The sequence below is a fragment of the Tauraco erythrolophus genome, chromosome 4, assembly GCF_009769465.1.
Source record: "Tauraco erythrolophus isolate bTauEry1 chromosome 4, bTauEry1.pri, whole genome shotgun sequence".
Taxonomy (NCBI): domain Eukaryota; kingdom Metazoa; phylum Chordata; class Aves; order Musophagiformes; family Musophagidae; genus Tauraco; species Tauraco erythrolophus.
Window position 1 is genome coordinate 87,551,561 of NC_141468.1, and position 16,670 is coordinate 87,568,230.

General features: G+C 53.1%; 1 protein-coding gene across 1 annotated transcript in view; it reads left to right on the plus strand.

The window, feature by feature from the left end:
• The first annotated feature begins 4,323 nt into the window (after positions 1-4,323).
• Positions 4,324-16,670, plus strand: part of CECR2 (CECR2 histone acetyl-lysine reader) — a 92,852-nt gene continuing 80,505 nt past the window's right edge. The window contains exon 1 of the mRNA XM_086610683.1: positions 4,324-4,506. Coding sequence (XP_086466809.1) covers positions 4,324-4,506 — 183 coding nt within the window. The remainder of the gene's footprint in view (positions 4,507-16,670) is intronic.

A 16,670-nucleotide genomic window follows, 5' to 3' on the forward strand; every position in this document is an offset into this window, starting at 1 on the left:
TGCCGTATTGTATTCACCAAGTCTTTGCCTACAGTTGAACAGCAGTGGGAGCACAGAGATTTTTGTGCTTGAAAAATGAATCTGAAGAAGTCATTTAAGAACAGCGTAAGAATCTAGCAAAGTGAAGCAACTTTATGTGATTGTGGGCAGCCCACAGCATCCTTACATAAAAAGAACAATATAAGAGAAAACACAGTCCAAGGGAAATAATGGGGACGATAGAGGGAGCCAAATTAATTCAAAAAAACGTAAGGCAAAATTGAGACCGTAGCTCTTCTGACAAAAAGAGAGATTAGGAGTCTTCATTAAAGTCCATACAATTCTCAGTGGGATAGAGAGTGGGGATACCACAGAGCTATTTGACCTAGTGTCCAGAACAAGCAAAGATGCAGCAGTATGATAAGCCACAGCTGGACATTACAGGAATCCAGGGAGGAATGTCAGGATAGAGCAAGGCAGAAATGCAGCATAAACTCCTCTTCCATGGCCAGAGGACAAAAAGTTTGCTCCGTGGAAGAACCGGGCATTAAGTAATACTGTCGAGTTCTGTAACTGGCCCAAAGGAAACTGTGCCTGAGAATTTGTCACTTCAAGCTTCCTCACGCGGAGCTATCGGAATTTTATAGGCATCCAGTATGTTGACAAAGCGCTGTAAGTTAGCCTGCACTCTCCTCTTCGGCAATTACTGTGCTGGAGCTGGTTTAATCCAGTCCAGGCAGACACAATACATGAGAGATCAGATACTCCCTTGATCAAGATCAAGTCTTGGAGTCATTGTGCCTTGAAACAGAGTCAGAGTTTCAGTGTAACGTATCGGTCTCCTGCAAATAATAAATTAACTAAGTCAAAAGGTTTTCGGAGAAAACAGAAGCAAAGACTGTACTGAGAAAGGTAACTAAGAAACCCGTTAAACAGCGTACATTTTGGAAAAAAAAAACCTTGGTGGGGAAGGCTTAGGAAAACTATGCTGTAGGTGTGAAATTTGCAGCAAAGGATCATGGAATCACAGAACGGTTTGGGTTGGAAGGGTCTTCAAAGATCATCCAGTTCCAACCCCCCTGCCATGGGCAGGGACACCCTCCACTACACCAGGTTGCCCAAAGCCTCATCCAACCTGGCCTGGGACACTTCCAGGGATGGGGCAGCCACAACTTCTCTGGGCAACCTGGTCCAGTGCCTCCCACCCTCAGAGGGAAAAATTTCTTCCTTAGATCTAATCCAAATCTCCCCTCTTTCAGTTCAAAGCCATTGCCCCGTGTGCTGTCACTACACGCCCTTGTAAAAAGCCCCTCTCCAGCTTTCCTGTAGGTCCCCTTTAGGTACTGGAAAGCTGCTATAAGATCACCCTGGAGCCTTCTCTTCTCCAGACTGAACAACCTCAACTCTCTCAGCCTGTCTCCAGAGCAGAGGTGCTCCAGCCCTCGGATCATCTCCATGGCCTCCTCTGGACCTGCTCTAGCAGCTCCATGTCCTTCTTGTGTTGAGGACTCCAGAGCTGAACGCAGTGTTCCAGGTGGGGTCTCACAAGAGCAGAGTAGAGGGGCAGAATCCCCTCCCTCGACCTGCTGGGGTCTGGGTCTCTGGAATGACATAAGAGGCCTGATGTTAACCTCTTCGATCTATCCTCTCCATTTCTCAAGAGACCCTCGCAGTCCCCTGAGGAGCACAGCAGCTGCCATACCAGATCAGCCCAGTAGCCCTCCTGATCCAGCCTTCTCATGTCAACAGTTGCCACTCTCTGATACTTCAAAGAAAGGTGCAAGAAACCCTATAGTGGATGATGATAACAGAATAACTGGCCCACAAGAGAACTTTCTCCCTAATCTCTCGCCATCGGTTAGTGGTTATGTTGTGCCTTGAAGCCTGACGGTTTATATCCCTTCTAAAATGTATTTATATCCTGTCTAATGTGACCATGAATGTTCTCAGTATCCATATAAATGTCTAATCCTTTTCTGAATCCTGCTAATCTCCCGGTCTCAAAGAAACCTCATGGTAACAAATGCCATGTGTTAATTACACATGGTACAAATATTTCCTTGCACCATTTTACATTCACTTCCTACCCGTTTCACTGGGTATCCCTTGATCCTGCAGTATGAAAAAGGGCAATGAAATTAGAGCTCGTTCATTCTTGCCAAGCCACATCGCTGTCTCTTGATTTGTTTCTTCTCTAAACGAGCTGTTCCCACCCTTGGCCAAAGTTTTCCTGGGACAGGCTGTTAGGCAGTGGCCTAGGGAACAGCACAGAGCTCTCGCCTTCGCCTTGTTCTCCGTTGCCAAGTGCGTTTTGAAGGGAAACAGGGAGAAGAAACCCTGAAAGTCTCAAAAGAACATGCTTGAGATTGCAGACCCTGAAATCAGGCTGCTGCGTGTCAGCTGGTGTTAGCTCAGCAGGAATACAGTGATGCCAACTGATGCCTCTCTGACACCTCCAAGTCAGAGGCAGAGCAGGACATCCGCAACGGGGTTTCCCCTTAGTCTGCTCCAGCTGCTCTTCGGGCTGCTCCCAAAAAGAGGAGGTCCCACTCCCTGTCCTACCCCGTCTCTGGCATGTCGCTGCTTCCTTGCGTCTGCACTGGTGATCGTCTGACTGCGGGATTAGTCTGGCCAGTTCTGGACTACTCACCCTCAGCCCCAGTCCGAGCTCTGCGTGTCTCCGCTCTGCTGTCCTGGCTGAGCCCCTGCGCTCCCACGGAGCAGCCCCTCACCCTCGACCAGTCTGAGACGGCACTGGAAACGGCAAGGGAGGGGAAGGTGTGAAGGGGAGAGGCTAAAAATGAGAAAGGTAACTGAATAAAGGGAAGGAAAGGCTAGGAAAAGTGGGACTGGTATAAAAACGGCCGCAGACAGGTGAAGGTAGGAAGGAGTGGAAGGAAGTAAGTCCTAAACTTTGCAATGGTTTCACTGGAGGTAAGACCCTAAACTGGTGCAGCTGTGCACGGTGATACTTTGCAACTGGTTTGAAGCTCGACTACAGCGGCCAGCTGAGGGGTGGTGAAGTGATGGTGGAGAAGGGCTTTGGACAAGGGTGTGGAGTGATAGGACGAGAGCCAACGGCTTTAAACTGAAAGAGGGGAGATTTCGATTAGATACAAGGAAGAAACTTTTTACACTGAGGGTGCTGAGGCACTGGCACAGGTTGCCTGGAGAAGCTGTGGCTGCCCCATCCCTGGAAGTGTTCAAGGCCAGGTTGGATGGGGCTTTGGGCAACCTGGTGTAGTGGAGGGTGTCCCTGCCCATGGCAGGGGGGTTGGAACTGGATGATCTTTGAGGTCCCTTCCAACCCAAACCCTTCTAAGGTTCTATGATTCTCTCCCGCAGTGACGGCTCGCCGGCGTTCCACCGAAGCTCTACTCGTTAGGACGGTCCCACAGGAGGTCACCCCAATCTGGTGCCGTAATGGGCTTCCATGCTGGATCGCAGCACAGGGCAGCGTTACCCTCCTCGCTCCGGAGCTGGGAGAAGCGGCGGGACTGGGCGCTGCCCCCGCGCCGGGAGCGGGGCACGGAACCGGCCGCATGCGAGCGGACAACGGCGGCCGCCCGCCCACCTCCGTGACCCCGCCCACTTCCAGGTGACCCCGCCCACCCCCCCGGTGACCCCGCCCACCCCCCGGTGACCCCGCCCTCGTGGGCGTGGCCGGGCGGTCGCGGGGGGCCTGTTGTTGTGATGAGCGCCGGCTCCACCCCCTCCTCGTGCGCGACCGCGCAGCCCCCCCCCCCGCCCCCCCCCCCAAAAAAAGCCTGGGCCCCGCCCACCCCGCCTTTTCTCCCCTCCCCTCGCCCCGCCCCGCCGGGCTCGCCCCGCCCACTCTCGCCTCCTCATTCGCCCTCCCGCCTCTAGCCCCGCCCCCCCAGCGCTGACCCCGCCCCTCCCCGCTCGGGGCGCCCCCCCCCCCCCCCCCCCCCGCCCCCTCCCCGCTCCCGCCGGCCCGGGCCCATCTGTTCCCGGCGGCGCGGCGGTTGCACTGCAGGGCGCGGGCGGCGGCGGACGAGGAGGAAGAGGAGGAGGAGGATGGGCCCGCGCAGCGACGGCCGCCCGCGGCAGGGGACGCAGCGGCGGCGGCGGCAACAGCAGCAGCAGCAGCAGCAGCAGCGCCCCCGCCGGCCCTGACGCCCCCGCGCCAGCACCGAGCCGCCCCGTGCGCGGGCGGCAGCGAGGGGGCAGCGCGGGGCCGCCGGGGGGCGGCCGCTGAGCGGCGTGGCGCCGGGGGGCGGGCGGAGCCGGGGCGCCGAGCGGCGGCGGCGGCGGCGGCGGCGCGCAGCCGCCCGCGGAGTGAGGCAGCGAGCGAGCGGCGGGCAGGGCAGGCAGCCGCGGGAGATGTGCCCGGAGGAGGACGGCGGCTGCGGCGGTGGCGGCGGCGGCGGCGGCGTGGCCGGCACCGGCGGCCCCGAGGCGGCGGTGGCGCTGGACGAGCTCCGCTCCTGGTGGGAAGTCCCGGCCATCGCGCACTTCTGTTCCCTCTTCCGTACCGCCTTCCGCCTGCCCGACTTCGAGATCGAGGTGAGAGCCCCGCGGCCGCCGGCCCCCGCGCGGTGCGCGCCCCGTCGGTCGCGCCGCAGCCTGCGGGCTGTTTCCGCGCCGCCGCGCTCCCGTTGCCCGGCGGGTCCCGCATGCCGCGCTCCGTGCCCCTCGCCGGCTGGCGCTGGGGCGAAGCGGGGGCACCCCCACCCCCGGTGAGCCGCTCGGTGCAGCCCGGGGGGCTCCCGCTGCGCTTGCGGCAAAACGCAGCAACTTCCCCGCCGTCCCTGCCAGGCGCGCTCGCAAACTTTCGGCGCGCCCGTCCCGGGGCGCCGGTGGGCGGTGGCGGGCGGGACCCCCCGGGACCCCCCCCAACACCGGCTCCGCACCCAGCGGGGCGCACGACGGGGGCAGCCGCCGGGTGGAGCGGGGCCGGCCGCCGCCGGGCCGCATTGTTCCGCCGGGCCGGTGTCCGCACACAAAGGTTGGGGGTGGGTGTGGGGAGGGGGGGGGTGCTCGGCACGGAGCCGGCGGTGGGTCCCCCGTGCCCAAAATGGTGGCGGCGGGAGGCGGGCCCGGCCCGGTAACCCCCCACCTCACCTCCCCCGGGAGTACCCGCGGCTGTTGTTGGGGAGGGGTCCGCACCCCGCTCAGCCTGTGCCCAAGTTAGTCCCTTTTGTTGGGGTGATGGGGGGGGAGGTCCGCACCTGGCCGGTGCCGCTGCGGGGTGGGGGGGCGCGGAGGGTCTCCGCCGAGCCCGGGCGGCGGGAGGTGCAGCCTTTCTCCCGCATCCCAGCAAGCCCCGGCGAGGCCGGGCGGCTCCGCGAGGCACCGCGCCGCTCATTGTGCGGCTCCGCGGAGCCTCCGGGGCACCGACGGTGCCTTCCCCGCCGCCCCTGCCCCCCGCGCAGGGAAAACTCTCGGCTTTCGTACCTTTTTCCCCGTTTTCCTCTGTAACTTTCTTGTGTGTTTGGTTGTTTGTTTGTTGGGGGTTCGTTTGGTGTTGTGCTTTTTTTTTTTTTTTTTTTTTTAAATTATTATTTTCGTGCGCGTGGCTAATGTTCCGTAAATATTTTGTGCTCCGGCTACAAATGTTGCAAACAAAGTGCGTCCTGGTAAGAAATCTTTTGTGCTTGCCGTGAAAAGCTATTCTTGCCAGCGCGTTGGCAATAAACCGGGTGAATAACGTGGTGGCGTGTGTTTTTTAAAGACAGTAATTGCCCCGTGAATGCGAATTCCAAAGATGCTTAAAAGTTCAATGGGATGCGCGAAGCCCTAAAGAGCAAAACTCCTCGAGCAGGATGTGAATTTCTGAAGAGGGGGAATCCCTTATGCGGTGCGAAATCTTGAAAGGGGATAAGGTCTCTCAATGATGCAACTTCTTGCGAAAGGGAACTCCCCTCCCCCTCCTATTGATGCCAAACCATTAAAGGGGGGGGAGGATCTCCGGGCCCAGCAGCGCAAAGTCTTGAAGGAACCTGAATTTACAATGATAAAAGGGCCAAGGCAGTAGCCTTTCACCTTTGGAGGCAATTAGCATCTGGCTTGCTTCACAAATGAACTAAATGCGAGCTCCCCTTTGGTTCCCGGAGCACGCTTAGGGTGGAGGAGCTGAGGTTACTGGGAACAAATGAACTTGCTTTTTTGGGGGGCATGCCCCCTGGATGAGGAGGATGCGGTGCGGGTTGGTGCCGGGGGTGTTGCGGAGCAGAAGCAGCCCACCGAAAGGGTCGCCAAAAAGCTCTGCGCGTGTGGGTGGCCCCGTGGTGCTTTGGCAGAACTGGGTTTTTCAAGGATGAGGACACTGGAAATCTCGGTTCCGTTGGGGATGCTGCCAGAGGACGGATGCAGCTGTCAGGACTCGGCGTCTTCGGGCACGCAGGGTAGACCTTCCCTGGCACGGTGTGAGCAGCCCAGCGCAGAGGGTTTCGAAACTTGCTGCTCCTTGGAGCTCACCATCTTGTCACCCCTTGCCTGGGGCGGCTGTCGCAGTTCTCAGCACCGGTTTCGGGGATATCTGGGAACGGCGCTTTGCACAAAGAGCTCACCCAAACAGTTGATGGTGCGGAAGTGATGGGACTTGGACTTTTTCTCTTAAGAGTACCACTCTGTGTGATTTTTGGTTTGTACTTTCTTCAGCTGCGTGAAGAAGGCTCCCTCCCCACTTTGCTACCAGACCTGGGAATGTCAGCGCCCGTTCTGGACATCTCACTGTCGCCTCCGAGATGGGCTTTGAGTTTCAGGGGTGCCCGAATGAAGCGGAGGTGGCCGTTCTTCTAGGGATTTTGGAAAACGCTAGGACTTGAGGCAAATAATAGGGGGAAATAAAACCCGAGCCAGCCATCAGAAACCGATGCTCATCTACGAGTGGCGTTTTCTTGCTTCGTCTTTGGTTGTTGCGGGGAGATGCGCTTGTGGCGGAGCGTGAGCGGTTTGAGAAGTTACCCTTCCCTCCAAAGTTACTGTCCCCGGTGGGTAAGCCAGGGGTGAGTGCCCCGGTGCGTTTGGATGTGGTGTAGAACAGGTGGTTTGGCTGAAACCTGTTTGTTGGGTGTGTGGAAGCCGAAGCGGAGAGCTGGGGCGGCGCACCTCGGGGCGTCTCAGCCTCCCCAAACTCTTTTTGAGCTTCATGGCCAACGCCTGTCCGACTGTGGATGGCCTTAGCTGGGATGCAGCCAGCTCTTCTTGGAGGATATTCTCCTTTTGCTAAGAGGGCTGAGCTCTCCTCTCCAGTTAAATCCGGCTCGGTGCCTTTTTTTTCCCCCTCCTCTTTTTTCTGATAGCAGTGTATCTCCAGCAGGGAGTTCGGTGCTAAACTTTCACAACATTGTTACAAATAGTGAAAGTTTTAAACAAAACTTGTCACAAATATCCCTTGCTCTCTCCCTCCCCCTGATTTTAGGAGAGGGCGAGGTTAGAGCTTCACTGCTAGTCTTTGCAGTCTCCAAGCAGAAAAAAACTGACTTTTCACTGTTTTGGGTGTTTTGGTGTGTTTTTTTGGGTTTTTTTTTGTTTGTTTGTTTTTTAAACTGTAGTTATCTTTTGGGTTTGTTTTCCTCCCCCCTTCACTGATTTTTTTTTTTTTTTTTTTTTTTTCCCCTGATGGGTTTACCCCTAGCTAGCTGGAAGGCTCTGTAATAATGATGGGCCATCTGGACCCATCCCTCCCATGCCAAACAGATTTGCTGATGGTATTTAAGAAGTTTTGGGGCTTTAGTACAGGGAGGCAGCATGGAGCTCCTTTTTCTAAAATTATTTTTATTATTCTTATTTTTAATCTTTTTAAATGCAAACCTTTCACCCTCCACTTATTGGCCCAAAAGAAAGGTGAAGCTTCCAGCTGCTGGGCTGCTGTCAACAGCTGGATGTCAGAAACCTAGGAAGCAGATGTTTTGTTTTCTTTCTGCTGGACCAGTGTGCGTAGCCAGAGGCTCCGGAGAAAAGGGGTGTCCAAAAGCGAAAGAAAGAAGCGCATCCATCAGGCCGGGCCCTGGGCATTGTTCAGGGAGGGGGTGGGCACAGCCGGCCCCCATGCTGGTTCCAGCAGATGCAGGCGCCTGACGAGGCACAGGGCTCCTCTTTTCAAACCTCGGCCGCAGCATCGCCCGGCCGTGGGCTCAGGAGGGGTTCAGCCACCGCCAGCGGGTCAAAAGTTCAGTGGGCCAGGAGCGAGCGCTCGGGGACACGTTTGGCATCACGCCGTGTTTTTCCGTGGATCTCTGAGGATGGCAGACAGCACTTCTGCCTTCTGGGGTGGGTTGCTTGGTGGGGTTTTGTGTGTGGGGTTTTTTTTTTTTATTTTCCCCCCTCCCTCCTCCTTTTAAATGGCCGCCTCGTCGGCCATCTGCTGTACAAAACTTTGCTGCCACATCAGAAGTGTTGGTTTGGTTGTTGTGGCTTCTTTCTGGGTGGTTTGTAAAAATCCACGTCCAGTGGGTTCGGCCTTACCTCCCCTAGCAGCGCTCCAGCGGGAGAAGGGCTGTCTATATGGGGTCCATCATTTTTTTTTTTCAGTAGCCCTCGCCTTGATGGACAGAAAGGATGCTTTCCGGAGGCGAGTTAGTGCAGGCGATGATAGGGAGTGATTTGTTTCCCTATTTGAGACCGGACTTCAATGTGGAACACCTCTCGTGACAGCGTGTCTCCTGGCCGTGTGCCCTCCCCTCTGCCACTGAAATATCCCTCCTGGCAGCTGCAGGGATTGTTGGCGTTGAAAATATTAGGAGAACGAGCGTTTTAACGTTTTTTTCAACCGTATTTCAGCACAACTCAAAACCCCTGGACGGGAGCCAGGGTGGCGCGGCCACCCAGCTCTTTGGCATGTGCTCCCGGGAGCTGTGGGCTAAAACATTTAGGAACTTGTGCCCCGCGTAGGTCGAGGGGAGATGACTTTTGAGAAGGTGCTTGAAAATAATCATAACATTGTTGGTAACTTCGTTTATTTGGAAAAGGGGGGGGGGAAAGCCACACGACACGAGGAAAACATAAATCTTTGCCTGCGGTTTTTAAAAGCACCTTTGGGCAAATTGCCTCTGCTGTGAACTTCACTACGGCTTTAAGATGCTTTTCCTCGCCTCTTGCCCCTTCGGAGCGCTTCGGGCTCTGGCTCTGCCCTGAGGTACGTTCCTCCCACCCGCAGACAGGGCACCGCTGCCCTTGCCCACCTTTTTCCTCCCGTGGTGGGGTATCTGCCGTGTCGGGTCTTGGACAGGCTCTTTCTGCCAGGAATATTGCGTGGCTGTTGCAAGCCAGCGGCTGCCACTGCTCCCGTGGGTCCCCCAGGAGGAGGAAGAGTGTGGAGAGAGGAAGAGCTGCGCTGCGGCCGTGTGAAGGGGGGAGCAAAGAGCAGGGTTTCTTCTGCCTGCGCAAACCAGACAGAGCTTTAAAAGCAAAAAAATATTTTTGAATGTGTTAAACTGCGGGTGTGTTAGAATTCCAGTACTTTGAAAAATGTGGTTTTCCTAGTGAGGACAGGATGGCCCGGTGTGCTTTGAACCTCCGCTGTCCTGTGATGTTAGGTACTGCTGAATTTCTCTGTGGGCACCCTCTGTGCCCTCCGGATGGGTCCCTCGTGATCCGTGACGCCGAAACGACGTAACGTGCCTGTTCTGTAAGTGGTTTGTGTAGGGTTTATCACACAGGCAGCACGGGACAGTACCTGAGTGCTAAAGCCTTCGGCCTTCTATAGCCATTCTGGTCTGGTGCTGCGTCGTTCTTTACATTGCAGTAGCATCTACAGCATCTGCTGATGCCTCTTCGTGTTGTACCGTAGCAGAGATGGCCAGGTAGTTTCTGAGCAGAAGAATTTAGAATCTAATGAAGATAAATGTGACAAGGAAGTGCAGTGATCTGACCGAAATGTCAGCGAATTCGTGTAGGTCAGCTCTACTCACAGAGGGTAAATGTGAGTTAGTTTCAATGCCTTTTCAGTAGAATAGTTCAGGCATTAGGGCATCCGTCCCTCTTGCCATTTGCCCGTTGGCAGTAGGCAAGGGCTGTACAGCAAGTAGACAAGGTTGGAAAAAAACGGTGGATTTCAAATATATTGAAAAGAAAAAGCGCCAACTCCGTTGCGTGGGGAGATCTGTATATGGATGGCTGTGTGAATTCTGGTGAAATGCCAAAAGTCACTCTGTGATGGCTCTGGTTCCCCGGGGCAGCATCGGCTTCATCGGAGTAGAGGGTTCAGGCGGGGTATTTGTTGTTCAAAAATCAAATTTTTTTTTTAAAAAAACAAGAATGCAATGGAGGGTTAGTGTTTGCATTGCTCTTTCTACCTGTCCCATCCACTGTTTGGTTTAGTTTAGTTGCTTTGACAGTGCCTCATCCCTCTCCCCACGTCTGTTCCAGCAGCAGTTCTTACTTTTTGCTGGCCTTAGCTTTTGCTGCCGTAGTTGTTCTGTTCATAATAGAATCGTTAACACTCTACACGTCAGTATCGGGCTCTAGAGTTCATTGAGATTGATGGAGGGCGAGACAGAGAGATACTTCTCGGAGCTGTTGTTTCAAGTGGTCTGCAAATTGGAAAGCATTATATCAGTTTCCATTTCAAATGCGAGTCACATCTCTCCCAACCGTAGATCTTAAACTTTTTAACAAGTGTTTACGTTTTATATAATGAGACTAGTGTAATCGGATAAAAAAAAAAAAAAAAAAGAGGAATAGGTAGTTCGGGAGGCTGATATGTGAGTTAAAACATTATCTTAAGCCTCTGAAAAGAAACGAGAAGTGACTGCAGGCAGCCAAAGGGTATCCGAACAATGGATGAGGAAGGTTATTTTGACAGCAACATTCTGAATGGATCTGAGTTAGGTGAAGGGGAGCTGAGGAATGACTGTAGCAGTCGAAGGCAGAAAAAGAGGAACGTAGTAAGAATTTTGGAGGTCTGGATGGAGTACGCGGGGGCTGATATTACAGATTTTCTGTGGTGTCAGCAGTTGGAGGGCATTGCCTTTTCTGCTAGCGCAGACCGCCAAAAATCACGCGTGGTGTTGGCCCAAGTGTTTGTGCGCCCAGGAGTTGAATGGTTTAAGCTGAACTTGTTTAAGAGCTGATTTAAGGTAATCTGGTGTTTACCTGCTAGGGGAAGAAAAAAAAAATAAGGTTTCGTGTAATGGCTTAAATATGACTTGGCAGTTTGTTTTATTTACAAAGACTCGACTACCACAAACCTGTGCGGAGCGGATGCAAACCTCTGCAGAGAGCATCTAAATCAGGCCTCAAGTTTGTTCCTTTTGGAATTTGCTCTAACCAAACCAGCTAAAAGCAACACCTTTAAAGTGTTACAGCTTTCTATGTAGACCTGCTTAACTGCGGTCTTTCTCTCCCCTCGAATAATGCCGGCAGAGCTGTGCCATTCTGCCCCTGGCATCTGTTAAGTGCCTGCATGAAGGGCGAAGAATTAACTTTTGTAATGGCAATGGATGCTTTCATAGACTTCTTTCAGGCAAAAATTTCCTCAAGAAAAGGGCTAGAGGCAGAAATGACAACAGCCAGGGCGTTAAAAGTTCCTGAATTAAAAGTTCATAGCGTAAACCATATTGGAGGCAAGGATGAAAATTATTTTTTTTTTTTTTTATTTCCCCCTCTTCTTGTTACCAGAAGCAACAGCATCTGCTGTGGTGGTGGGAACAATGCAGCCTAGTGATTCCTCCTTCCTTACAGTAGAGAATCCTGTTAAACACACAAGGCTGTGCCTCCGAGTGTATCCTTTCAGCAGCCTTGTTCCTTTTAATGGGTGCCCATTCCTGGGGTCTCCATTGTTTCACCAACAATGGCACTAGGGGCAGCTGATTTGGTTGACAGAAAATGTGTTAATTTAACAGATCTATTCCCTTTAGCCGGGCTCCTTCCTATTGTGCCCCAGTTCTCCCCCAGTTCCTGGGGAGGAGGGCCCCGAGAGCGGGGTCTGTTAGGTGGAGGGCTCCTGCAGTTAGGAGGGGTTTGGGGCCTTTTGTGTGAGGCACAGCAAACAGCTGATGGGGAAAAGTGGCCCTGGGTTTGCTCCTGCCAGAACACGCATTTTTCTGATGTTTTTTTTTGGGAGGGGGATGGAATTTGACATCCACCTTTACCGAGGACGGGGGAATAACTTGACAAGCTAATGGCAGCCAAGGGCTTTACTTTGGTGCGAGGTGGCCTCGCTGCCCAAGGTGGCAACTCCTTTCAAAGCTGGCTCGACTGCTTGATGAACTCTTTCTATCCCATAAATGCCTAGCTAAAACACCGACTTCCCACTGAAAAACAGAGCTGCTGGTAGTATCCAAGCGAGGGCTGCTGAGCGCGGGCTGGAGAAGACAATGTGTAAAGTTAATACCGAAGAATCTGAAACGTGAGGGGTACAATGGTCCTCGGGCCACCTCCGCCCTGGGCCAGGCCACCAGTTTAACGGAGTTTTGGGACTGGTCTGGTTTAAGCGGTGCCAGCTCTTCACCCGGGATGTACTTACACTGGTTCATCCCTTCCCTACCTTAACGTAGCTCAGTTCAGCAGCAGGGTGATGGGAATGGTGGTGGTGGTGGTGTCTCTGTTGGTTTTTCCATCAGCATGGCCAAGCTGGTGTGTTCAGCTCAGCGGGAAGGAGGACGTGGGCACTGATGTGGGAGCAGTGAAACCCAGAACTTTGGTTTTGGGGGCTGCTGACCCCTCAGAAGGATCAGCTCGCTCCCTTTTGAGCTCTTTGCTTCTGACTTTGTGGTCTGCCCCTTCGCTGGTGCCAGCCCAGCTGCTGGCCAGGTCCTTCGTGGGCTTTTGGGGGGTTGCAGTCCTACAGTGGCAGAGGGACCTTGTGTTTCTGGCAGCCGCCAGCAGCTGGGTCGGTCGGCTGTGGCTCTTGAAACTCTAGCCTTGGTTTAGTTCTGGTTGCTGGGGTTGGGGGATGTAAAAGGAGCTCTGGAGGGTCTTTTTTCCTCCTTGTTGGTAAAGCCGTTAATTCTCTGGCTCTTTCTCTCCAGCTGAGCCTGCTGTAAAGGGGCCGGAGCTTTGCACGGCCGAAGGGTTGGAAGGCAGAGGTAGTTTCCTCCTTTCTGGTGAGCTCTGTGCACGGGGAGTTGTGTGGCAGCAAAAACATTTATATATCTATAACACAAGGCAAAGAGGGTTGTGGTGTTTTGTGGGTTTTTTTTTTTTCTCTTGCTTGGGTTTTTTTTGTTTGTTTTAGGAGGCGAAGGGTGAGAGTTGACTTAAAGAGCTTGACTCTTAACAGAGTTTGTCATTGTTGCTAATATAAAACAAATGATGAGCATGGGAGAGGAGCCAAAGGCTCCCTCTTCTGGTGTGCTGGGAAGGCTCCAACACTGGAAAATAAATAAGGAAAAAAGACCTCAGCGAGCAAGACCCCTTTGGTGCTTTCCACTGTGGTATTTTAAGACCTTGCTGAGGCCCAACCCTTACTGCCCCAACACACAGGATGCTTCGTGGCACCTTAATAAGTCACGTTAAGGGCGCTCCGTAAAAGCGAAATGCGTTTTCAACTGGAAACTCCGTTGCACTTGCGAGTAAAAGCGAGTCCTGGTTTCGGAAGGGTTCCGGGTCTGAAGATGGAGGATGGCAGCCCTTCACATCCCCACGTCTGACGTTTTGCAGCGCTTCTCTTTACTTCTCCTCTATTCTGCATCCTCCTCTCCCAAAGATCATGTGTTGTCCCACGCAGATCCCGGGACGCGTGTGCGCGTCGGTGTGTAAACACGTTTGGGATGGTTGTGGGGGCCAAGCATGGGGACCACTCTTTATAGAAACTGTGTGTCCAGCACTCCTCTTGCGTTTGGTTGAGTCAGCCAAGTATTGGAGACTTATTAATGGCTGGTTGATGGAGAAATGTGCACAAGGAGTAGCGCTTCGTTGGGATTTTGAGATGAGTTTTCTAAAAATCCTTGTGTCAAGAGCAGTCGTGAGTACCTCTGAAATGAATAGGATTTCAGGATGTTAGAGGAGTGACTTTTTTGGTTTTTCTTTCCTATTTTTGTGGTCTTCACTGGAGGGTTTGACATCACGTGGCCGTTTTCCCTGCGTGTTAGATGTGGACTCATGAGCGATGTCTGGTAGAACCAGAGGACATCAATTCTCGAGCTGCCTTCCCACGGCAGCTCCTGCCACCCGTCACGGATGGCAGTAAAACTGCTCACCCGGATTAAAAACCACACTTTTTTTTTTTTTATTTTTTTCCTTGAAGTGAGCTGCATCTAACCAGGAGCAGTTCCCGCAGCCGGCTCCCTCCGCAGCCCCACGAAAGGGTTGTGCCAGTGCGATGGAGGCAGTGGCATGGAAACGGGCAGCGGGCAGGGGAAGGGCTTTTTATAGCTGACCCTTCTGCTGGAAGAAACACTTATGGTGCTGCAGCCCTGGGTAGCAGGTGGAGTGAGACTGTGCAGGTAACGAGAGGTCATGCAGCAAGGGGGGAAGGACCCTCGTCAGCCTCTGTAAAAGGGTTTTGGGTACTATATCGAAGCTTGCTATATGTCTTTTTCCTTCTTTAAGTTGATGTTAAAAAGTTTAAATGGAAGTTGATGGTGACCCTTTAAATTGTTCCTTCCAAACTCCAATGGGAACAGGCGATTGGGATCAGTTGAACTTCACTGTAGCTGACGGTCTTGGGCAAAAATAAAGTAGTGCAGAATTTTATTATCTTTCTTAAAAAATTCAGGCCTTTTTGATTTTTATTTTTTTTTTACAAACTGTCGTCCCCCAAAAAGCTTCCTTAGGTTCTGGTCACCCAGCAATGCAGGAATCTACCCATCAGGATTTGCTTGGCTGTGCTGGAGAAGCCTGAGCCGCTTCCTTGTGGGACAGGGCAGCCGTGTAGGATAAACTGGGAACAGCAGTCTCGAGTTCCTTTCTTTCAGCCCGATACAAGGTGCCGAGGCACAGAAGACTGTTTTGCCCCTAAGATAATTGTGTGTTGGAGAGGATCAAAGGGGTTGTGGTGGTGGTTTGTTTTTTTTTTTTTTTTGGTTGAAAGGGGATTTTCTCCATGGACAGCTGCGGTAGTGCATTAGTAGTGCGATGGATTATCTTTCCATGATCTGTAGGATCTCAACCAGCTATCGGGGGGCCCCACTGAAGGCTGCTGCTTGGGGGGGGGGAGGCAGAGTGAAAGTCTCCCGTAACAGGGAGACCTGTAATGCCTGGGAGCTCGAACCACTTGACTCCCCCTGCCCCAGGAGGGCAGGTGGTGCTGGATATTCTTAGACCTCAGATAGTGCTGCTGAGCGTGGGGACAGGGAGCCCAGCGCTCAGTTGTGATTAACTGCAGCTGATGCCCGGCATCCACCCCGCTCTCTGATGGAAGTGCTTATTAAGGAATGTGAGAAGGGAGCCAATTCCAGCTGCTGCGGCGTCCTGTAAAGGGCAACGTGTAATTCGGGAGGGTGTTACGAGTCCCTCGGCGGAACAAACTACTCACTGTAGTAAGCGTCTGACCTGCCAAACGCCCGGACTTTATCATTTTGGGAAGTTTTGGATGGTGGCTGATCCGTAAATAGCCGTGGAGTTGAGAAGGGAGTCCCTTCACGTGTGCGGATGGGTATCCATACCCTCGCTCCGCGCAGCGGGGAGGAAGGCAGTGCATGTGGCCTGACCGTGGCAAGGGGTGGCAAGAGGGGATGGGACAGAGCTGGGTGCTATCAGAGGTGGAGATCAGGTCACTCTGTGCTTCCCTGACCTGGTTTCAGGGCGGGGGGGGGGGGGGGGATGAAGGGACTGGAATGTGCACGGCGGAGCTGTCAAGGAATGCGGGTCCCAGGTGGCCGATTCGGTCCTTGCGCTTGAGTCCGGCTCGAATTGCATCTGCGTGCTGGTTAATGAGTGGTGGGGCAGGTTCTCCTGCGTGGGCTTCCCGAGGCAGTGGGCTGCCAGGCACACGGGGCTGGCAATAGTATCTTGGTAGCAAATAAACTCCCCCTCTAGGCATTTTTTAGAGTTTTCTGTTAACTTTAATGACACAGGTTTGATCGCTTTTGGGTTGATGGGGTTTTTTTGTGACTAGTGAAGCATGAGGAAGGAGGAACCCGGCTTTGGGTTTCAGGGCAGGTTTTTTTTTTTTTTCAGGATGAGCAGTTAGGAAGACTTGTCTTTTTTTCTGTAAGTGGGCCTGATTTCAGAATTAAAGGATGAACGTGGACTGTCACATGATGTGTTGTTTTTCCTTGTAGGAATAACTACAGTTTATAATTATTGCCTAGTCCGTAGCCAGTTGGCAGAAAGGCTGCTCTGAAGGGATTGATTATTAGTGGATGCTTCATAGTGCTGTCCAAGTCTGAATTTCTCGATCTAACCGGTTTCCTTCATTTGGAATGGCTGTGGTCAGCAGAGAGAAGAGAGGGAGATAAGTCTTCCCTCTCGGTAGCGCTGTTTCTTGTTCATGGGATATGCTTGGGGGGGAAAAAAAAGGTCAACAAAAAGTGTCAACACTTCAGCGTTCTCATAGAAAGCCAGCTGGCTGGCCGGCCAGCTGGGGACTGCTTGCAATTTTTCTGCTTCCTCTTGGGATTCTCTTTGTATTTGCTTTCAGCGTGATGACCTAAACAAAACTAGTGCTGTTTGGTGTGAGCATCCTGGAGGCTCTGCTCTTTTCCTGGAAAACGTGCTGGGAGAGTGGAAGTATCACCGGGAAGGTGAATCTAGCTCTCAGAAATGGGAATGCTGGCCCCGTGGTGCAAAGGCAATTGGAGCTGAGTTGGCATTTAAACCAGTGGCAGAGGATGCGCAGA